The sequence below is a fragment of the Aulonocara stuartgranti genome (genome assembly GCF_965226115.1).
Source record: "Aulonocara stuartgranti genome assembly, chromosome: 11".
Lineage (NCBI taxonomy): Eukaryota > Metazoa > Chordata > Actinopteri > Cichliformes > Cichlidae > Aulonocara > Aulonocara stuartgranti.
In genome coordinates this window covers 22,518,651-22,543,416 of record NC_138947.1, presented here as the reverse complement: position 1 = coordinate 22,543,416, position 24,766 = coordinate 22,518,651, and the positions used below count along the sequence as shown (strand labels likewise).

Sequence of the window (24,766 nt, the reverse complement as noted above, 5' to 3'; positions counted from 1 at the left end):
TGAAATGCACATACACAGTTACACGGTAAATTGCCTAAATAATATATATGTACTATAGTCAATAAATATGATGACACACTGTACAGTTTAATGGAAACTGGACGCCTAAACTATACTATATAACCACACTTATATTTCTAAACAACCTCAATCTTTTAGGGCCCTGTGATAAATGATCACCAGCACAAAAACCGAACAATAAGCCAGCCTGAAGCAAGTATGCTTAAATAATAAGTACGGCTCCACTGAATAATGACTGTCTGTCTTTGTGTACACTTCAGGCTACAAAACTGTGATGAAAACGTTAGAGAAAGTCAAAAAACTATTGCACCAGCAGCAGTTACAGTGTTTCAAATCTGACACCGTTCATGTCTTCACATTACCGGGCTCGTCTTTCTTACACGAGCACACACGGAAAACTGAATTGCAACAATCAATTATCTATAGCCAGAGATTTCCAGCTGAATTCACTGTTATGGGAAAGAAATCAGCAGACAGGGGACAGTTGCTATGCAAGTATACGCTCAATAAAGAAAACAAATGCATCCCTGTCTTCTTTTACATTGCATAGGAAGAAGGTTGAACCATTACGCATTTTAATATGAGGACATCCATGCTCCCAGCTGAAAGAACATCTCGGTTTTAAGAATAAACACGCATGAATCCAGACATCTTGCATGGGAGCGGGAACTCAAGTTAGCAGGCAGCCACACAGACACAAGCGAACATTGTTGGTCACTTGCCTAACTTTAGGAGTTATGCTGAAATAATAATAATAATAAATAAATAAATTCCCAAAAAAAAATCACAGCCACAAATGATTTGCCAGTCAGGCAAAGATGATTTTGGCATCTCATCTCAAAAAACTTCACTGTTAACCTGTTGGATAAAAACTCTTCATGCAGGGAAACACGGACAGACACGCTGACTCATACTTTTTTGGCCTTCTGATCTATGTAACTGCCCCGGTGGCTGTTTATCCTTCATCCAAACATCGCTATGGAAACTGACTGGGAGACTCTTTAAGCAGAGTCCAATTCATCAGCGCGAGTCGTTTTATTTATATGTTTCATGTGAGGACAACTCTGCATATCGTCTCATCTCCTGGAAACAGTGCATTTGTCCTACCTCCAGAGATCTCGTTGGCGTTCCTCGGAGGAGCAGCTGAATCGGTGAACCTCTGGGACTCAGTCTTGTCACTCTCATTTCTTCTTTCACCTGCAGAATATAACGAATTCATAATTTTAAATTATTTTAAAAACAGTTATTTCAGAAAGTTTCTTTCTATCTGGGTCTCCTTCATTATAGTGTAATAAAATATCCCAAACCAAGTAGTACATTACTCAAGAATAGACACAGGCGAGGACACGGCAGAGGAAAAAACAGAGTGTAACGCAACAGATCAAAGCTGAGTAACAATAAGAGAAAGGGCTACATGAGGAGGAGGAAGAGGGTGTGTCATGTTTCGGCCGCGTGGCAGGCAGGATGAGGACCCAAATTGCAGACTCACACACACGGGGGATAAACTCAAAATGCAGCTTTATTGCTGATAAGTGATAAACAATAACGATGATACAAAAAGCAATACGAAACTACACTAAACTGGGAAAAGCTAAAGTAACATATACTGGAAGACACGGGGAGAACCACACACGGCATGAGGGAGAACGCGACGCCGAACAGAGGAAGACGCAGACAGAAATACACAGAGGGTTAACGAGGAAAGTGGGAACACACGGGGAACACAGGTGACACAGATAACCATAACGAGACACTGACGGGAGACGGGCAGAGTCAAACAGGAAGTACAGAGGTTCAGACAGGAGGAGAGAGAGCACGGGGAAAAACACAGACATAACGGGCTGGGGAAACATGGAACAACCACAAAGGGAGACGAGGGCTCATAAATACAGAGAGGGCACACAGGGGGGAGAGAGAGCACGGGGAAAACTTAGACATAACGGGCAGGGGAAACATGGAATAAAACATAAGGAGAGACGAAGGCTCACAGATACACAGAGGGGCACACAGGGGGTGAGAGTCACAAAGGGAACGCACATAAGGAACACCACAACAGGGCAACTCAGAAAACATGGTCTAAATAAGGAACGAAATACAAAAATACATGGAAACTAAGAATACTGGGCCAACACGGCCCAGGACCATGACATCACCCCCCCCTTAAGGGCTGGCTCCCGACAGCCCAAACCCGAGAAACAAAAACAAAAACAGAAAACAACCCACCCAGGGCGGGAGGCGGGGGACCAGGACGGAGGGACCAGAACGGGAAACAAAACAAACAACAGAAAACACAGGAGCACATGACCATAGTCAAAATAAAGTTCAGGGGGCCGACCCAGAGCCCACAGGCACAAGAGTTCACGGGTCACACGGTCGGGGGGCCGACCAGGCGGGTAGCACAGGTGGCAGAGCTGGTCCGGAGGCCGGCCGCGCGGAAGGCAGCGGCGGCGGCGAAGGAGACGACGGAGCAGTTCAGGGGGCCGGCCGCGGGGAAGGCAGCGGCGGCGGCGGAGGAGACGACGGAGCAGTCCAGGGGGCCGGCCGCGCGGAAGGCAGCGGCGGCGGCTCTCCAGTGTCAGGCGTGCTGGCCATGGCCCGGTGGGCACAGGACCAGACGAAGCACAGGCTGAAGGCTCGGAGGCTGCTGCAGCTGACGAAGGCTCGGAGGCTGCTGCAGCTGACGAAGGCTCGGAGGCTGCTGCAGCTGACGAAGGCTCGGAGGCTGCTGCAGCTGACGAAGGCTCGGAGGCTGCTGCAGCTGACGAAGGCTCGGAGGCTGCTGCAGCTGACGAAGGCTCGGAGGCTGCTGCAGCTGACGAAGGCTCGGAGGCTGCTGCAGCTGACGAAGGCTCGGAGGCTGCTGCAGCTGACGAAGGCTCGGAGGCTGCTGCAGCTGACGAAGGCTCGGAGGCTGCTGCAGCTGACGAAGGCTCGGAGGCTGCTGCAGCTGACGAAGGCTCGGAGGCTGCTGCAGCTGACGAAGGCTCGGAGGCTGCTGCAGCTGACGAAGGCTCGGAGGCTGCTGCAGCTGACGAAGGCTCGGAGGCTGCTGCAGCTGACGAAGGCTCGGAGGCTGCTGCAGCTGACGAAGGCTCGGAGGCTGCTGCAGCTGACGAAGGCTCGGAGGCTGCTGCAGCTGACGAAGGCTCGGAGGCTGCTGCAGCTGACGAAGGCTCGGAGGCTGCTGCAGCTGACGAAGGCTCGGAGGCTGCTGCAGCTGACGAAGGCTCGGAGGCTGCTGCAGCTGACGAAGGCTCGGAGGCTGCTGCAGCTGACGAAGGCTCTGAGGCTGCTGCAGCTGACGAAGGCTCTGAGGCTGCTGCAGCGGACGAAGCACAGGCTGGACCAGGCGTAGCAGAAGGTGGCTGGATGGGCTCCTCGGGCCCTCCAGCTGGTGTGGCATGGTGCTGGACGGGCTCCTCGGGCCCTCCAGCTGAGACAGGAGGCTGAACGGGCCCCTCGGACCCTCCAGCTGACGTGGCATGAGGCTGGTGCGGTTCTCTCGAACCCCCAGCTGACGAGGAAGGTTGCTGAACGGGCCCCTCGGACCCTCCAGCGGAGACAGGAGGCTGAACGGGCCCCTCGGACCCTCCAGCTGACGAGGTAGATGGCGGCGTGGGAGCCGCGGAGTCCTGGATGAGCTCGTCCGAGCTCCCAGCAGGAGCCGATGCAGAGCCAGAGAGACCTGAGACCCCTGGCTGAATGTTGAGCTGACCAGCGGACCGTACTGCTATCGGGGACTGGGCTACAGGAGCTACTGGAGCCTGCGCTACAGGCGGCACTGGAGCTACTGGGGCCTGAACTGAAACAGGCGGCACTGGAGCTACTGGGGCCTGAACTGAAACAGGCGGCACTGGAGCTACTGGGGCCTGAACTGAAACAGGCGGCACTGGAGCTACTGGGGCCTGAACTGAAACAGGCGGCACTGGAGCTACTGGGGCCTGAACTGAAACAGGCGGCACTGGAGCTACTGGGGCCTGAACTGAAACAGGCGGCACTGGAGCTACTGGGGCCTGAACTGAAACAGGCGGCACTGGAGCTACTGGGGCCTGAACTGAAACAGGCGGCACTGGAGCTACTGGGGCCTGAACTGAAACAGGCGGCACTGGAGCTACTGGGGCCTGCGCTACAGGCGGCACTGGAGCTACTGGGGCCTGCGCTACAGGCGGCACTGGAGCTACTGGGGCCTGAACTGGGGGTGGCACTGGTGTACTGGGGTGAAGGCAGCGAGGATGCAGTCTCTCTCTCAAGGGAGGATCGAATGATTTAGCGATAAATCTTGACGGGAAAAGATGCCGATGCTGAGAATACCAGGCAGCGGGGGCTTCCAGGAGGGTAGCTGACTGAACTGAGGGTGGCTGCGAGGGAGCTAACTGAACTGAGGGTGGCTGCGAGGGAGCTAACTGAACTGAGGGTGGCTGCGAGGGAGCTAACTGAACTGAGGGTGGCTGCGAGGGTGCTGACTGAGTTGTGAGGGGCTGCGAGGGAGCTAACTGAACTGACCTGGGAGGAGAAACACGAGCAGGAAAAGGAGCAGGCTCAGAAAAAACTGTCCGAGAAATGGCAGGCTCAGGGTCGACAAAAATAGCTCTATCAAAGATGAACCCGCCGTCCACTTCATGTTTTGTAGTCTTAGCATTGTCCGGTTTATGGCGGCGGGCGCGCCGCCTCCTTCGAGCAGAGGAAGCTGGCGCGATGGGCGCTGATGGCGCCAACACAGAGGGTGACGTAGTGGTGAGTTCCCCGTCGGCCGCCCCCATCCTTGCCAGAAATGAGGCAGGCGAAAAATAGCCTAAGCGGATCGGAGACGGCGAGCGGCTGGTAGGCTGTGCAGCAGGTGAGAGGTCCTCCTCCGGGATGAGCCAGGGTTTCCGCCGGAGCTCGTCCTCCCGATAAGCCCGTAACACCTGCTGCCGCTCTTCCTCGCCAAAGTCTATGGCTTCCGTTGTCTCCGTGCGCCACGCCGTGCGGCCAGACCGCGGTGAAGACGCGGAAGCCGGCGGGGTGCGGGCGGAAGGTGTGTCTGTGGCGAGCCTCACCGTTCCAACTCTGACCGCTACTGGCTCATGAGACAGCGGGGAAACGGCGCAACGGCACGGCTCTGGTGAAGGTGCACGCCCACCGGGCCGCTGCTCCTGCGGACGGAGTTGGAGGGTGGAGACGAGAAAGTCGCTGACGAGGGGGTGCAGCGTCTCCCATAACCAGGGGAACACAGATACGCACACCCCTACTTGGCGGGCGAACTCCTCTCGTTCCTCCTCACTGGAACAGTGCAGCCACTTGTCGCAGAGAGACTCCACTGTCCGGACGATCCCCCTCCTCCGTGTCGCTGGGTCCGACATGTTCGCGTCGTCCTGGAGGTCCGCGGAGGGGTTGTGAACTGCTGGGTCCATGTTGTGGTCGCGTTCTTCTGTCATGTTTCGGCCGCGTGGCAGGCAGGATGAGGACCCAAATTGCAGACTCACACACACGGGGGATAAACTCAAAATGCAGCTTTATTGCTGATAAGTGATAAACAATAACGATGATACAAAAAGCAATACGAAACTACACTAAACTGGGAAAAGCTAAAGTAACATATACTGGAAGACACGGGGAGAACCACACACGGCATGAGGGAGAACGCGACGCCGAACAGAGGAAGACGCAGACAGAAATACACAGAGGGTTAACGAGGAAAGTGGGAACACACGGGGAACACAGGTGACACAGATAACCATAACGAGACACTGACGGGAGACGGGCAGAGTCAAACAGGAAGTACAGAGGTTCAGACAGGAGGAGAGAGAGCACGGGGAAAAACACAGACATAACGGGCTGGGGAAACATGGAACAACCACAAAGGGAGACGAGGGCTCATAAATACAGAGAGGGCACACAGGGGGGAGAGAGAGCACGGGGAAAACTTAGACATAACGGGCAGGGGAAACATGGAATAAAACATAAGGAGAGACGAAGGCTCACAGATACACAGAGGGGCACACAGGGGGTGAGAGTCACAAAGGGAACGCACATAAGGAACACCACAACAGGGCAACTCAGAAAACATGGTCTAAATAAGGAACGAAATACAAAAATACATGGAAACTAAGAATACTGGGCCAACACGGCCCAGGACCATGACAGGGTGAGGAAAGACGATGAGAGGTAATACGCAGAAAAGAGGAAAGGAAATGAGAGGAGGGGAAAGAGAAGAAGTCGAGACAGGATAAAAGTAGAGAAAACTGAAATGATGGATAAGAAGATGAAATAGGAGTGAGTCGCATAACAGAGTAAGGTTTAGCAGAGGGTAGGAAAAACACTAAGAGGAGACTAGTCATCAGGAGAAAGGCAGAAAAGATTTGGGAGAATATAAAGCAGGAGTACAAGATGAACCAACCTTTAAATCTGCCCTGAAGTGGTCTGCTCTGCTTGTTGCCGCTGACTGCGATAACACTGAAAGTGTAGACTTTAGAAGGACTGTAGTCTGTTATCAACACGCTGGTGTCTGATTTAGATACTATGATCTCCCTCTGCTGACCACCTGACAGAGAAAGGGAAGAAGACAAAGAAGTGGAGTGGTGAGTGTTCGACTCAGAGACTTTAATTCATGTATTTGAGTCTCTGGTAGACAAACATCAGTACTCTAAGTGCCAGATTGGTAAATTTGGCGATCCCTGAATCCCACTCATGGGTGAATTGCAAGTTTTAAGTTGTGTAGTTTTCTAAGCACAGATGTTGTTGGTTCATTTGAATATCAAGCGAAAAAATAAAGAACATGTTTTTGATGCATTAAATATCAGGACAATAAGCAATAAGTTGTGTATCACAAACATTAGTAAATTGGTTTGTGTGCTATTCTCCTCCCTCCACAATATTTTGCACCTTTAGAAAGGAACTCGCAGAAATACACATGAAACCGGGTCAGGCCCAGACATTCCCGAGTTCCCACCTCTTACACACGTTCTTGTCGCTTTGCTCTCTTTGTAAATAGCAGCAGCAGTTTGTTTGCACTGGTGCAACACTTTAGTGCATGTAGCCATAAGACACCAGCAGATGAAGCACAGTTACTGACTAATACTCCGCTCTAACACTGAAGGCAGGATAAAATTAAGCACTAAATCTTTATTGCCCAGTAAAAATAGAACAGCAACCTCTTTGTGACTAGTTGCCCAATTTTTGCATGTCCCCCCCAATTTTTTCACATTCTGCTTTTAATTAGTTGGTCGTTGGTGAAGTTTTGCAGGTAACTGGCATTTAATTTATAAATCCACACTGATTGCCAGCATGCTGCAAAGTCTGAAGTAAGTCTGAACCTTGTGAATTTCTGTTTAATGTTTATTTCTGTGTATATAGACTGCAGATTTCCAACAGAAGAAAAATCCACTCCGATTTTCACCAGCTCGTCACAGTTGAATTAACTTTATATCAAAATGATTACATGTAACTTCCAGCGTGAGCCCATTCGATCACAGACTGATAGCAGGGCGGCTCCATCTTCTTGCTATTTTATCACCATCTTGAATCATCTTGCTTTTAAGATGGCACCTGACTGTGAGTGGTCACAGACCTGATCCCCATCTTCAGAGTAACCATTTCAAAAAAACAACAAGATCACATATTCATTGCACAAAGCCGTGCTGCAGGTCTCCGACCTCTGTTCTTCCCAGTGTGACTGTGGCATAAGTTCTGTTTCGTTTTTAATTTCGTCGCTACGGTTAGTGTTCTCGACACAGAATCAAGGTTTGAGTTAGTTTCAGATGCCCCAGAAATAAAGAGTTGATCCTCACAGTCCTCTGTGTGTGTGTGTGTGTGTGTGTGTGTGTGTGTGTGTGTGTGTGTGTGTGTGTGTGTGTGTGTGTGTGTGTGTGTGCATGTCCTCTCCTCAACCGTTAATCCTCATCAGGCCAACAGGTCGTATTATCTCCTCACATTAATTTTGACCCAGCAATCAATCAGCCATCAATAAGGGGTGTGTGTGTGTGTGTGTGTGTGTGTGTGTGTGTGTGTGTGTGTGAGAGAGAGAGAGAGAGAGAGAGAGAGAGAGAGAGAGAGAGAGAGGGGGAGTACGTGTCCGTGCATGCACTTCCTCAGCTCTTCTGTCGCCCGTCCCTGCGGGGTGCTGACTAATGACACCTCTGGGAAAAAGGAGATAAATCCTTCTGAAGGCAACTGAAGATCAGGTGAGGCAACTGCATTGATCAACTCCACAAACTGGAGGCTCGGCCCGTGCACGCGAACCAAACTACTATTAATCAACCAAACAACAGGGCTCAAGTCTAAGGCTTTGACTTGGTCTATATATGAAAACTGACTGTTCATGTCTTATTTTTCTCAGAGCCTCCTCCTAAAGTTTCTTTTTAGTCCTTCGCCTTCACAGATCACCTCAATGACTGACTTATTAAATGGGAACAGCGATGGATCAAAGATCCTCTTTAGTTTAGCATCTCAGTAACCCCAGCAATCAAAACATCTTCATTTTTATTTTTACAAAAAGACAATAACCCTACTAACTGTCATCTTATTAGGCATTACAAGTTGCAGCTATTTCTGTCATTGATCCCGGGCTTCATACACATGCAGCATCTCTGTGGATTAGTTACAGCACACATCCCCTCCATAAAACCATACATTCTCATTTTTAGATTTCTTCTTGTAACCCAGTGAGACAGATCATCCCACGTAGTGAGTTTTAGAGAAGAATGTTAGACTGAGCCAGGCTAACAGTTTGGACCTGCTTTCAGTTTTTATGTTCAGGCCCTGGATCAATTCTCAGTGCCCGAGTGATATTGATCCTTTAATTTAATGCTCTTATGCAAAGTAAAAAGGTGTTTTTCTCCAAAATGTTGAATTAATCCTTTAAAGTCATTGCAAGTCTCACAAATTCTCACAGCACAAAGTGATTTGTTTGAAGTGAAGTACATCAGCCGTGGAAAACTCATTAAAATCATCATCTATCATTATCGAGTGTAATTAAGCAGATTTTTGAAGATTATGGCAAATAAATTGTGCTTTATGTTACTTTCTAAATATTCAGCGTTAGAAAGTTGGCTAGGAGCTCATGGTAATCTACTTAACATAAGTACTGGTACAACCATCAGGCAGCACACACACTGCTGCAGTCTTTCTTGGCCAACAAAATCCTTTTAAAGTGACAAAAATGTGCAGAAAGAGTACATCCCAAAAAGAGACCATAAAACACAAAGTAAAACACAGAGGGATTAAATAAAAAAATCATAAACAAAGAGGTAATAAAATGGTTTCGATAGTTTAGGTTGCGCTCTTCTGTCTCTGCCTGTTATCTCTAAGTTAAACTGCATTTGAATGTTATTTAAGCTTTACTTGCATATATCTTTCTAGTTTGTTCTGTGAAATTTATTTTTAGATAGATGTTTGCAGTGGCGGTCCTAGCCTGTTTGGTGCCCTGGGCGAACACTCCCTCTGGCGCCCCCCCTGACACACACACACACACACACACACACACACACACACACACACACACACACACACACACACAGAAAACATATAAAGGATTGTACATTAACATAAAACTGTTGCCAGAATCATACTGAAATTCACCAGAGAAACATACACACACACATATGAAGAGAGAGTATGCATAGTATGCAAATGGCTACCGGACAGCCATCATAATTCATCATATAATGAGAACAGGACAAATCAACAATTGACACTGACTAATTAATATTACAATCTGTAACATAATGTATTGTTTGGAGTTTAGTCTGTTACTGTTACTATTTTTACCATTTCTTCTTGGAGCAACTGTAACCCACATAATTTCCTTAGGGATAAATAAAGTATTCTGATTCTGATTGTTTCAGAATGACCTGTTATTATCCAATGACACATCTGCTTACCTGTATCTTTTGCTCGTTTCTCCTCCTCCTCTTTTCTCTTTTTTCTAAACTGAGCACCTGATGGCTTTGAACTTTTCTTGTCCATCTTGGTTTTAATTTTGCACTCCAGTATGAACACCCATCCACCAACCCGAGGATGATAACCTAATAGACCTACACCTTATTTCACAGATTCGCTTTGTCTAAGGTTTATTTCTGGGATTTCACACAACCCAGGATTCAAATCATGAATACATAATGGGCTTGGATTTACATCATTATGAATGAAATGTGCTCTATATGGAAGCAGCAGGTCTCTCTCCCCTTTCGACAGGCTGTGTGTGAGACTTTAAATCAGCAAACTGTAAATTATAAATTTTAAATTGTTATTGATCTCTTTATCCCTGGTCCGAAAGTGTATATATATTTTCTTACTCTTCTTATATTTATTGTTTGTTTACTTGCACTGTTGTAACTGGAGCCTCGTTCTCTCATCTCTCTAGATACTGCACTGTATGTAGCGGAGATGACAATAAAGTTTACTTTGTCTTCAGCAGCGAGCAGGCGCACCGAGGGCTCTCGCGCTCACTTTTCACGTATAGAATTTCAAAAAAACATCGGTGCAAATTATAAGTCTGTATCATAATCTCTGGTGTTTACGTGTTTGTTGTTTTGTTTTTATTTTATTTTATTTTGCGAGTTGGTTATTAGATGCCGCTCCAGCCAGCCAGAGAATCCCCCGCCGCCCCGCCCTCTCCTCCCTGTGCCGCAAGCAGCAGGCCACCTCGCAAACGGAGGGCGCCCTTACTCCCAGCAAATGGGCGATAGAAAATTGACTGGTGCTTTGGTCGTTAGTGTGCTGCATTACTGCACATTTTGTTTTTGACCTGATACCAAGTAATCAATTACCAAATAATCAGGATTGAAACTGGTTGTCCCACCTCTACTAAACATCAGAAAGGGGGATGTGAGAGTATCACTGCTCACAGGCTAATAACTTCTGATTGATAGGTAATAGGTAACCACATGGTCAGAGAACATGTCCTTTCACCGACAGCTTGGGCTTTTGCTCATCACATCTGGTTTCAGAACAGTAAGGTTGTTGTTTCATGATGTGAAAATGCTCATACCGAGGTTTCAAAGCGGGAGCTCACAATCCACTGTTTGACCAATGGGGTCATCAGCTTGTATACAGACCCAAACTTTTGTTTCTTGTTGCATGTTGAAGCTCTACTTGGAACCTTGTTAAGATCCAACCACGTAAAATATGATTTCTTTTTGCCATTTTTCAAGTGGCCTTAAACTTTTGATCGGGACTGTACTATGACTACACTCCAGGACTACCCGCTCATCTACAGAAACTGCAAGCTGCCTCTTTTAGTTAATTCTTTCTGTCCTGAGCTGAGTCCTGCAGCTTATTACGACAATATCAAATGTCTAAACTCAGAAAAGGAGTTTGTAAAATTTTAAAAAGCATAATTAGCTCATTTTGAATTTGATGGCAGGAATACACCCCATGGCCCAATCCCAACACTAGAAAAGTTGGTACAGGGCCATGTTTACAACTGTATCGTATCCTGTCTTCCTTTAAGAAAAGTCAGTGAAAACCTGGGAAGTGAAGAGCGCAGCTGCTAGACTTTTGGGGGAGTAAAAATGCTCCGTTCTTGTCTGATATAAGATTCCAGCTGCTCAACAGTCCTGGGTCTTCCTTGTTGTTGTTGGGGGGTTTTTTTGGTTTCATGATGCACCAAATGTTTTTATTTAAAGGTCTTGACTGCAGGTAGGCCAGTTCAGCACCCTGACTCTTCTACCATGAAGCCATGCTGTTGTAATAGATGTAGTTGGTGGTTTAGCATTGTCTTGCTGAAATATGCAAGGTGTTTCCTGAAAAAAGACATCAGCTGGACAGGAGTATATGCTGTTGTTTTACATTGAGGGACATTACTCTGAAATTGTTTAAGAATTTGTAGAAGCACCTTTTGCAGCTGGGTAGGCTACCTGTATTTTTTGTACCACTTCAAAGGGCTAATTTAAACTCGTTTACTCAAATAAGAATGTGATTAAAATATGAATGTGTACACATGTGAAGATGATTACACTTTTTTTACTATTATGAGATCTGTATCGTAAGTGAATACCAGTGATTTCCACCACTACTTGTATTATTTGGTGCTCAAAAAGCAAACAAGCAAACCTTCCAGTAATCACATTATGTACCGATGCATGAATATTACAAAAACTCAGCTTTTTTTCATCTGGGTCTGGCTTCATGTCCGCTGAGATTTAAAAGATTAAATATGGACATCTGGGTCTAATAACTATCACACGAGTATGTGTATGTACAAACAGAAAAAAGGCAGGCTATTCAACAGATATCCAGGAAATACCAGCTGACTGACAAAGAAGCAGGGTAAAGGTAAAAGTAGAACATTTTAAACAATTTGTAGTGCCATAAAAATGGTTTAAATTACAGGAGAACACATGCATTAAGGAAAAAATATAAATTTTGTAGGTAAAAGTAAATCATCTGGTTTTATTCTTCACACAAAGTTCAGCTCATTTGATTCAGAGAACAAAGAGAGTGGACATCAGGAACATGGCAGCTGCTGTGGCTTTCATGGCTATTTTTCAACTGACAAAGGCTTTATCCATCATATACATTTTTTAAATTTCCTGCTGAATTTGTTAAATGCCAGTGAGCTACTATTGCACTCCTCCCTTCAAGAAAAGTGGCCATAAATTTGAGTTTTAGTTCTATTGTTGGAAGCGGCAAAAAAAATTTCAGACGAGGCATTTTCAAAAAGTATTGTTTGCAAGAAACAGGTTTTATGCTATAGAGTGCTTATTCAGTCCTTCTTATTCACTTCTACATCAGCTGCAGAAGAATTGCCTGCTGTATTCAGCACAATATCAATAAAGAGGGAAGTGATGTGAAGGAGGATTTATGGCTGTAAACGTGGGTGCACATCAGCGGTAATTCGGGTGATTTCTATTAGACTTCTATTACACTGTGCATACTCAAAAAGAGACAAAAGTATAGCCGCTGTCTGTGACAGGCACCTCATGACAAGCATCAAATAAAAGTGAAAATTCCACGTGTCCATTATGGCTGTAACTGCTTTCAGTGAGTTTCAGTTTAACACTGAAAAATGACTCCTGTGCTGACATTTGGCTGTCCTGGGCTAAACCTCTCCATCATGTCCTGTGTACCTATCAGCCCCATTTTCAAAATGTGCTGACAGGCTGCACATACGCAGCAGAAACTCTCCCTTGTCTCAAACTTGGCCGAGGTATAAGACAAACTCTGAGTCCTCTATATCTCTCAAGAGTGTAATCCCTTCAAAGGAGCTTTGATAAGAAGTAAATTACATAATCCTTCCTGACAGACAGAAAATCCAAGTCATAATGGGATCCTTCCTCCAAAATTTCAAAGTTAAGCTCCGCTTCTTTTTGGCATAGAGGTGCGCGTGCATGTGCTTTTGTGCATGAGTGTGTGCAGTAAAAAAAAAATAAAAAAATCCTACCTGGGGTACTTTTGTAGAAAAACAGATAGCTGTCAAAGTCTCCTTTGGGCTCCTTCCATGAAACCAGGAGTTTGCTTGAGCTCAGCACTTTGAAACGCAGCTTCCTCGGAGCTGGAACTGAAAAACAATTTTACAGTTAAATTGGCTCCAAAGAAGTTTGGGAATTATTAAAAAGAAAACAAACAAAAAAACATGTTAAATTAATGAAAAATGTCCTAAATATCAGTCAACATAAATAGAAAAAAAATATGTGAGCAGTTAAATCCAGAATGGCCAACAAAAAGCTGCAAATCGATGCGACTTTGACAGGAAATAAATGAATGAATGGTTGCATGGAAGGACACAGAGAGGGCTGAAGGTCCTACATCCATGAGAGCCACATAAGGCAGAGTATAAAAGAGGAAAAAAATAGAGGAATGTCTTCTTATGATCAATTTATGTTAAACACCACTCCAGAGACAAGAAACAGCGCAAAAAAAATTATTTTGCAAATATATGTGTCACTTATCTAATCTATAGTGTATACATAAAGGAGAAGTGATTGGTGTACAGTGGCATTTTCATCTTATCCCTTGCAGCCCTCTGTCAATGAAAACAGATGCGCTGTGGCCTGTTAAAAACAGTGACAGCAGCCTTTCTGTCGGCAAACTGCGTGGAGTGTGAAGAGTGGACCCAGGTGCAGACATCTAAAACTCAAACTTAACTGATGATGAGCCGTTTATTAAGGCAGAACAGTACAAAATAAAAGGGCAAAAACAATGCAAACTAAGCAATAACCTAAACTGGGTAAACTAGAAAGGAAACACGAACTATGAAAAACCCTGGCAAACAGAAAAACAAACAAAACTCTAAACATGGCAATGATGATGAGGATATATGAAAACCTGAACGCAGGACATGGCATGGGAAGACTGAATGAGAAGGCACAGACTAAATACACACAGGAGGCTAATGAGAGAAGTGGGAACACATGGGGAACAGCTGACACATGAACATAACGATGTCACAGTGGAAGAGTAAAACTAAACACGATGAACACAGGAACACAAGACCTCTTCAAAATAAAACAGGAAACATAAGACGCAGACATGACAACCTGAACTTGACAACGTAAGACACAGACATGAAACACATGAAGGACAAAGGAGACTTAACAGGGGTGGAAGACACAAGGGGAATCTAATAACAAAGAACTAGAAGAACCTAGGCATGATAAAAAAATGAACTTAGAAAACCTGAAGGGCTTAAACATAAACCATAAACTAAAACTCAAAACGCTGGGTCAAAAGACCCAGGATCGTGACACTTTCTCTGCAGGAGTCTGAGTTTGTGCAGACTGTGGTTTCTAACAAACAAAGAGAGCACATTTTTTTCAAATAAAAGTATGGCAGAAAGGCAGACGACTTTTTCACATCTCCAGACAGAGCAATGTAATATAGGAATGAGTAGGAATCCAACTAATTCACTTTAGTTGAAAATGGATGTAATTTTTATGCCTCGTTTCACCCTTTTGGTATATTATTCTTTGCTAGTGTTAATACAAAAGATGTAAGCCCAGCACATGCATTTTTGTCACGCTTCCTTGAGAAGTGGATCCATTTTTCAGTCAATAAATTGTCTCTTTTAAAAAAGGCAGTTTGTTGGGAAAAGGAAACAACTGAAACTTTAACAATGACAAATATATGAACAAAAAGGTGCTGAATGAAAACAGTATGAAATCATAAAGTTCCACCCATGAAAGTCAAATTGCGCTTGGCCGGTGTCCTGTTATAGGTAGTCTTTAGATCACTCCGTGGAAGCTCTGATCTGCACTTGTGCAGTTCATTCTGGAGTCAAGAAGCTGAATTTCACTTTGGAGAAGAGAGTAATGTTGCAGGGGGCCAGATCTACAATTTAGCAGAACTATGCATCAACAGTTTGACCCCAGGAAGGACAAATTTGTAATGCACATCACAGGGAATGTCAAAAACATGACTATCATCCTCTTGGTCATACTCCCAACCTAATGCACGGCTTTTGGGCTTTGGAAACTCCTCGTCTAAAAACAGCTCTTTGGCAGAACCCCAGCTCCCATCCTGACTGAAAACTGGGCCTATTTAGAACATAAGTATTGTGTGAAGAGCAAACATATATCCAGGGGCATACATGAAAGACGAACTTAAACGGCAACACGTTGGAGCGGTCCAGAGGTGCAAAAGGGGGCATCCTAAAGGGGGCATCCCATTTGCCTGAATTTTAGGCAAATAGCAAGGTCTTTGCTTTTTCACATCTAGTAATTAATAGGATCATGTGAATTTTTCACATGAGCAAGTTTTGAATCAAGAAACTGTTGAGAAAGCCTGAAAGTTTTTTACCACTGGAAGAAAAAGAGCTTTACATAAAATGTTACATGTCAAAGTATCCCTTCAAGCAGTAATAACGCTTGAATGGCTTCATATTTTAACTGCACACCCAAATAATCTTTCAGTCTACAGGGACTGTAGCCTATAATAAGTCACAATAGTGAGTGTGAACATGTGAAGAGCTTGCATTAGGCATGAAGGAGAAAGTCAAAAGCAGGGGATAATGCACTGACAAATCTGAGACGTGCTGTTCAGGATTTCCACTCAGAGGTGAGGACAGACTTCCAACCCTCTAAATGGAAAATCCCATTAACGCCATAACAAAAAAGGCACTGTATCATATAAATTGATGTTATAATAAAGGTGACAACATCCGACCCGCGGTGCTCAGCTTGGTTAATGGCCTCATGTTGAAATGTCTTGACGTTCTGTGTAATCTTCAGTCGCGCACCATGAAATTTCTATACACCCGTGCATCTTCTTGAAGTAAACACTTTCCTCTTAAAGTCCAACTCATCAAAACCAACATCAGCCCTCCCTTCCAAACAACTTTAAAATGTTAGTCATGGCATTACCTCACAAATGTAAAATCAAGCCTCGACTTTTAGAGAAGCCAAAAAAGAAACAGAAACCAGTCTCAAACAAGGACGACTTCTCGAACTTGTCATCGGGAGATCTTCTGATGCAGCGCGATTGTTCTGCAACACATCACAGTCTCACCTTTTTTGTGCTGCTTTTCTTAAATCTCACCACCTATCCTCAGAATGCATGGGGTGGAAGTGTATAATTACACAACACAATGAGAATCTATGAATAATTTAAGTGAGTGATAGAGCTGAGTAGGTTATGACTTTGGTATTGTTTAGTGCGCCTGATAGTAGGTGAAATGAGTTGGCAGACAGGGGTACTAATAATGTGGTGACAATTGCGTTGAATGTCTGGATTTTTGCTTGGCATGTCAATGAAAACGCATACACACAGTGAATAATAAAAAATAAGACAATGTAAAATCTAAATGATCCAACTGTAACCCTTCAGAATGATTGTCAAGATCTTTAAGTAGGAGGCAATACCAGAGACAGCAACCATGATTAATGAATATGGACACAAATGCTGTGGATGCTGACAGGATACAGAGTTCTCTGATATAAATTACCCTTCAAAAAACCGACACGCCTGTTCTTGTTTATCCCCGTACAGCTGTAAATATCATCCAAGAGCTCCACATTCTGCACTGCCTCTCTAAATCTAAGATGCTTTCGTGGAACACATTACACATCCACACTCTGTATCTCACAATAAAATACTCTGCGGAAATACTAGACCTGCCCTGGACTTGCACAGTGCATACCCATCTATAACACAATGGTGTATTACGCAGCCCAGAGTAATTTATCTGAAAGAGTTACACCACTGGAATTAGCCAGCCCCCAACAGCTACTCGCAGGAGCTTTTTGGCAGGTAGTAAATGCTCCTCCAAACCTTTGGCAAAAGCTTCACGACTTCTGCATAGCAACAAAATTTTGCTTCGGTAGATAGTCTGAATCACTGAGGCCTCAATGAAAAACCCCCCAGTGTGAAAATGATACTTTGAAAAAACAATATTTAACATGTTCTCCTCGTGCCGTTGAACCTTAATTCACAAGTTCCAATTTCAAGGTTGAACTTGAGTAATCTCCCGACTCGGTGGGGAGCCTGGACTAGAAAAATCTTTTAACTGGAGGCCCAGTATGAACTGGCATTATCTGGGTTCCAGCGATACAAGCACAGCTTGATGCCTCAGTTTCAGAAGAGATGACTCTTCCCAGGATTAGGAGCGCTGAAAGCTAGCAGGGATTCCTGGTAGATGAGTAAATGCTTGCTGTCCAATCCTCTGCTTCACTTCATCTTCTCACTCAGCTCTTGTCTCCGTTTCAAACTTCCTCTGCTTTTCTTCCCATCTTCTGATTTGGCTCACTGTCCACTCTGTGTTGGCTTAATTTCATCCAGCTTCTCTCCTGTGCTCTCTCTTCCCTTCTCTCTTCCGTGCTCAACAATCTCTCTATCCGACTTCCATTCATCTCTCTTTTCTTTATGCTCTGTTTCATCTCATGTCTTTCCTTTGTCTTTGCTGAGATTTCTGCTTTTTGTCAATCTCTATTTTCATTGCCAACCATCCCCTTTCCCTCCATCTCTGTCTCCTCTTTACCCCCTCTTAGCCTCTCATTTCTTTAATTTTCTCATCATTTTTGTCCCTATCCATTTCTTTTCCTTTCTTTGTCCCCTCCTTTCCACTTTTACCCTCTTCTTAAGTTGACAGTACTTTGTTACTTCCTCTCTCTTTCTTTCTTTCCCTTTTATCTTCATTCCTGGACTCTCTTTAAGTTTAGTCTTCCTTCTTTTAAGTTGCTGCTTTCCTTTTTACAGAAAACCTACAGGCTCCACTTTGAGTGTTCAGGCCTTCACTACTCAGGATTTATGTACGACAACTGTTGGCTTGCGATGTCACCATAAGATAGCTACTGTGCTGTACATGAGAGAGATCAGGGGAAGTGTAGGAGTGTGTGTGTGTGTGTGTGCATTTAGTGTCTATTCAGCACCACAGCATGCATCCTTCAATGTGGTCGGCGTCTCGTTTTGCACGTAAACTACTCTGTTCACTGATGTAACACTTAACCCAAAATCACTGTGGCTCCTTTTTTTTTTTTTAATTTTCATCACACCTTCTCTTCTTATCCTCCAGTTTAACATCCTTGTACCGCTCCTCTTCACTTATATTCTGCTCTTTTATCAAGTTATTTAAGCATGTTTGCTCGTTTCCCCCTCCTTTATGAGCGTTTTAGCGACTCACACCCCTTCTTTCTCTCTTTGCTTACCTGTGTAATGGATGCCTTTTTACTTCATGCCTCATCTCTCTACTGCATTGTGTGTGTGTGTGTGTGTGTGTGTGTGTATATGAGAGAGAGACAGAGTGTAAAATCTCTCTTTAAGTCGGCTGAATATTAAGAGTCTGTTGAAAAATCTGTCCCCATGTGCAGTCTGGTGAAAGAAGCCATAATATTCCACATACTTGCCAACCATCTGTGAAAAAAATATCACCATGAAATACTCAGTCGGGTAAATTCTGCAGCAGATGACTGACATTAAACGGGAAGGAAATATTAAATTCTGGAGTTTATTACACTGACGCCGACATGTTCAAAACCCAGAGAAGTGTTAAGTGCAACGCAACATAAAATAAAATGTATTTTGCAGGAATAATTTGGTCTAATTCATCCACGAATCTATTACTAATATTGTATTTGTCATGTTAAACAAAGGAAATGAGGGCTCAGTATATCTGCCTAACATCAGTAACAGTCAATATTATGATTATATAGAGTATTGTGTCACATCTGTTGCAAAGATAATGTAATGAGTAGCTGATAAACTTTAACCTCCTAAGATCTGAGCTCTTATTTCTCCTTGGACCTGACAAACATTAAAGTAAGCATCGTCTTCAACAGATTTTTCTTTTTCCTCCTCTGGGGGTTTCTTTTACAGCATGACAAGAAAGTCAGAATTGTTTAACAGACTGCAAAATGCTTTATTGAGTGGAATGAAGTGTAAGGTGCAGAAAAGCCAAAATGTAATGTTCACACGAGGACTTCAGGTCCTGAGGAGATTAAGGCAGGGGCAGCTTGTAATAAAAATGCTTTGTCACATTAGTACAGATGGGCCAATAAATAACAATAAATGAATAAAGATGCAAACAAAACATTTTCATATCACTACCACTAAACCACACTGGTCAAGGATTTTTTTTGTTGGTGTTTCTTCTTCTAGAGATCAAATGTGCTTTATGATGGACTGTGATGTGCTGAGGCCAGATATAAAAAGAGCTTGTCACTGTTACAAAGGTGCACGTGCTTTAGATGTAATGTAATTACATTAAAATGACCACTCAAAGCACTTTAGACTGTGAGCTAGATATATTCATATATACGTGTGTGTATACAAAAACAGTGGGATGCAAAAATTTGGGCAACCTTGTTAATAGTCATTACTTTCCTGTATAAATCTTTGGTTGTTACAATAAAAAATGTCAGTTAAATATATCATACTGGAGACACACACAGTGATATTTGAAAAGTGAAATGAAGTTTATTGGATTTACAGAAAGTGTGCAATAATTGTTTAAACAAAATCAGGCAGGTGCATAAATTTGGGCACCACAAAAAAAGAAATGAAATCAATATTTAGTAGATCCGTCTTTTGCAGACATTACAGCCTCTAATCGCTTCCTGTAGGTTCCAATGATAGTCTGGATTGTGGTTGAAGGTATTTTGGACCATTCCTCTTTACAAAACATCTCTAGTTTCTTCTAGACTCCAGAATGAACTCTAGTAGCCTTAACTTGAACTGAGCTTGTGGTCTTCCATTTTCTCAATATGCTCCTAACTGTGGAAGCAGACAGCTTAAATCTCAGCTCTCTCTGCTTATTATTGGATTCACCTGTGTATGTAGGTCAGGGGTCACTGAGCTTACCAAGCCAATTTGAGTTCCAATAATTAGTTCTAAAGGTTTTGGAATCATGTCTGGTTTTAATTAAGAACTAGAACTAGTGTCAACCAGCAACAAGGAGAGGTGAGATGTGAATATGGAAGCATTTTTTTTTTTTGCAAAATTTCCGCGAGATCTTCAACGCACACCTCCGGCAGAGCTTCAACAGCATTCCGAGGGAGACTGGGGACATTGAGTCCGAATGGACCATGTTCAGCGTCTCCATTGCCGAAGCTGCTGCATTGAGCTGCGGCCGCAAGGTGGTTGGTGCTTGCCGTGGTGGTAATCCCCGAACCAAATGGTGGACACCAGAGGTGAAGGGAGCCACCAGGCTGAAGAAGGAGTCCTATCGGGCTTGGTTAGCCTGTGGGACTCCGGAGGCAGCCGACAGGTATCGACAGGCCAAGCGGAATGCGGCTCGGGCAGTGGCTGAAGCAAAAACTCGGGTGTGGGAGGAGTTCGGAGAGGCCATGGAAAAAGACTTTCGGACTGCCTCGAAGAGATTCTGGCAAACCGTCAGACGTCTCAGGAGGGGAAAGCGGTGCTCTACCTGCACTGTGTATAGTGCTGGCGGAGCGCTGCTGACGTCGACTGAGAAAATTGTCAGGCGGTGGAAGGAATACTTCGAGGACCTCCTTAATCCCACTGACACATCTTCTGAGGAGGAAGCAGAGTCTGGGGATGAGGGGAATGACCCGCCAATTTCCGGGGGCGAGGTCACTGAGGCAGTTAAACAACTCCTTGGTGGCAGAGCCCCTGGTGTTGATGAGGTCCGCCCCGAGTTCCTGAAGGCTCTGGACGTTGTAGGGCTGTCCTGGTTGATACGCCTCTGCAATGTTGCGTGGAGATCAGGGGCAGTACCTGTGGACTGGCATCTTTAAGAAAGGGGACCGGAGGGTGTGTTCCAACTACAGGGGGATCACACTCCTCAGCCTCCCTGGGAAAGTCTATGCCAGGGTGCTGGAAAGGAGAGTTCGTCCGTTAGTCGAACCTCGGATACAGGAGGAACAATGCGGTTTTCGTCCTGGTCGCGGAACACTGGACCAGCTCTTTATCCTCTCCAGGATACTTGAGGGTGCATGGGAGTTTGCCCAACCAGTCTACATGTGTTTTGTGGACATGGAGAAGGCATTCGACCGTGTCCCTCGGGGTGTCCTGTGGGAGGTGTTGTGGGAATATGGGGTGTCTGGCCCATTGCTACGGGCCATTCGATCCCTATACAACCGTTGCAAGAGCTTGGTTCGCATTGCCGGCAATAAGTCGGACTCGTTCCCGGTGGGTGATGGGCTTCGCCAGGGCTGCCCTTTGTCTCCGGTTCTGTTCATAATTTTTATGGACAGGATTTCTAGGCGCAGATGATGTGGTTCTGTTGGCTTCATCGGGTGAGGGCCTCCAGCTCGCACTGGAACGGTTCGCAGCCGAGTGTGAAGCAGCGGGAATGAGGATCAGCACCTCCAAATCTGAGGCCATGGTTCTCAGCCGGAAAAGGGTGGAGTGCCCACTCCGGGTCGGGGATGAGTTCCTGCCCCAAGTGGAGGAGTTCAAGTATCTTGGGGTCTTGTTCGCGAGTGATGGGAGAAGGGAGCCGGAGATCGACAGACGGATTGGGGCTGCAGCTGCAGTAATGCGGACGCTGCACCGGTCCGTCGTGGTGAAGAGGGAGCTGAGTGTAAAAGCGAAGCTCTCAATTTACCGGTCGATCTACGTCCCTACCCTCACCTATGGCCACGAGCTGTGGGTAGTGACCGAAAGAACGAGATCGCGGATACAAGCGGCAGGAATGAGCTTCCTCCGAAGGGTGGCTGGCCTCTCCCTTAGAGATAGGGTGAGAAGTTCGGCCATCCGGGAGGGGCTCAGAGTAGAGCAGCTGCTGCTCCACATCGAAAGGAGCCAGCTGAGGTGGTTCGGGCATCTGACAAGGGCGCCTCCTGGGTGAGGTGTTCCAGGCATGTCCCACCGGGAGGAGACCCCGGGGCAGACCCAGGACACGCTGGAGAGATTATATCTCTCGGCTGGCCTGGGAACGCCTTGGTATTCCCCCGGATAAGCTGGAGGAGGTGGCTGGGGAGAGGGAGGTCTGGGCCTCTTTGCTTAGGCTGCTGCCCCCGCGACCCGGCCCCGGACAAAGCGGATGAAGATGGATGGATGGAAATTTCAGGTTATTATCTCAAAATCTCAACATTTGGGATTATCTAAAAATTTAGAGTTAGGTACCAACTGGAAGGTTGGCGGTTCGATCCCCAGCTCCTGCTGTTGACGAATCCTTGCAAAGGAAACTGAACCCTGAGTTGGCTGCAATGCATCCAGCGGTGAGTGTCAAATAAAAGTGCTTTGTGTGTGACTGGGTGAACCCGCATTGTACATGAAAGTGGTCTGAGTGTTCAAAACTGAACAGAAGGGTGCTCTAAGAAACAGTCCATTTAACTTCTGACAAAACAACTTTCAGGTTTGAGTTAAGTCAAAATTTTGAGGTAAAAACCTGGAATTGTTATTTTTTAATGGTATTTTTTTTTAATCATTATTATTATTCAGTGGTGTAAACAAGCTTCCAAGGTTAAAAACCATAAACAAGTGTAACTGCATGAGACAGAAAGAGGCAATGACAAGGAAAGAACGAATGCACCAGGACAGAAACCCCATGAATATATAACAAAAATCCAGGACCGTGGTGTCATTTCACACAGTCCCTAAATAAAACACGACTCGAGAGTTCAGCAGTAACTTTGACTTGAATTAAAAAAAACAAGCTTTGCACAGAAGATGTTCTTTTTTTTTTTTTTTGGTAAATGAAGTTGAAATTATTATAATTACTCAAACTACTGCAATTATCTGCTGCAGTCCACAATAACTTGTGAAGGCAGTGGTTTTTAAATGCTACAACAAAAAAAGCTTAAATTTGATCAGCCATTAAAAATAAAAAAGTGAAATAACAGTAAATAATTTTCCCTCAGCTGAGTTTCGCCATTGTTTTTCTGCTTGTGTCCCGCTAACGGAGCCCAACTCACAGTATGAGCACACTGCAGTGTGCTTTATTAGAACTGTAAAATATAGCGTTTGTATTCACAAGATTTTGATTTGAGTGAAGAAATAGAGGCGATTCAATGAAACTAAGTTGTTTGCTTGGTTTTTATCAAACTAGTGGTGTTTTTTAAACATTATAACAACATCATATTATTTCTGTCAAAGCAGGACCTCATTTATAGACCGCAGTATGTGAGTATCTTATCTTATGTAAGTAATTTAGCAGATGCAGGAAGTCACCTGAATATGTAGTGTATACACACAGACCACCAAAAGAAGAAAAATCCTCATTAATTCAAATTAAGATGCAATTACAATTTATTTATGTACAATCACGGAATATGATCTACGTGCTCTGCGGGTAACGAGGGGGTAAAATTAGAAAAACTCCAGCGAGTCACATCTCCTACAATCCAATGCTCCATTTAGTCTAAAGTGGCTGATGATTATGACAAGCTGGATTACCATCAGCAGCAGCCGCAGCAGAGTGACAGGGTGACAGCGGCCTTGGTTCAGATAATTTAACAGTTTTTTAAATTCAAAACAGGTTGTTCCATCTCATCCTCATTTTTTGTTTATGAATAAATGATTTCTCATCATTGGCTTCTCTCCCTGTTCATTATAACTGAAATTATTGGCCCGCACTTTCACTCATACTAATTCACCAGGCTGCCCTCTAACACACACACATGCAGAGAACCCCTACACACAAGCATCTTTACAATGACTGGCTCACCCATCCACGACTGAATATAATGAATAAATGCTTGACTGGCAATTATTCCTATTTGTTCTAAAATGAGGTCAGAGTTCAGATTTAATCATGGCAGACATCCACCATCACCACCATCTTTCCTCCATCTATTCTGCTTTTGCTGTACTGGAAGCATCTTCCCAGTGTCAGGTCGTGGCTGGCATCGTCTTAGTTGGAGCAGAAAATAAAATTTACATTTCCCTTTTTGTCACATCTCAAGGTCAAAGAGAAAAAAGAAGGCCAGAAAAACAAAACAACAACAACAACAACAACTGTAATGTGCTTTGTTGCACACTTCTGCCTTTCTTCATTAGAAATAGTATCAGATGCTCTTTGCAAGTCCGACGGATGAGCATAAATCTATAAATCCTAAATACATACATTAACCACTAGGAAACAGTATGCCATCAAGAGGACATCTTTCAGCTCAATACCAGATGACAATGTCTGTGAGAGATTTATCTTGTCCTGAAGGATTAGTTCAGGTTAAATTTCTCTCCGATTTTCAGACTTACTTAGCATCACCAGCAGGGCTGGTGGTCATTTAGAGAAATGAAGTGGTCACCAAAACTGTTGGACAGGCTGCCACAAAACAGTGAGAACAATATTTATGGTCCTGTGAGGAGAAACTCAGATGTTTTGGATGATCTTGTTTGTTTTCCTTTAGTGCTACCACATAGTTAATATCTTGAGCTTATAATGAAACATCTTGACTATGACACAGTACTTTGTGAAACTCTTGAG

The 24,766-nt window shown here is 44.6% G+C and overlaps 1 protein-coding gene across 1 annotated transcript in view; it reads right to left on the bottom strand.

Annotated features, from left to right (window-relative positions):
- LOC309717592 (collagen alpha-1(XIV) chain-like) overlaps nt 1–24,766 on the bottom strand; it is a 157,122-nt gene that overhangs the window by 126,635 nt on the left and 5,721 nt on the right. The window contains exons 3-5 of the mRNA XM_082552272.1: nt 13,385–13,501; nt 6,401–6,544; nt 1,129–1,218 (exon numbers count right to left, since the gene is read on the bottom strand). Of these exons, the coding sequence (XP_082408398.1) occupies nt 1,129–1,218; nt 6,401–6,544; nt 13,385–13,501 (351 nt within the window). The remainder of the gene's footprint in view (nt 1–1,128; nt 1,219–6,400; nt 6,545–13,384; nt 13,502–24,766) is intronic.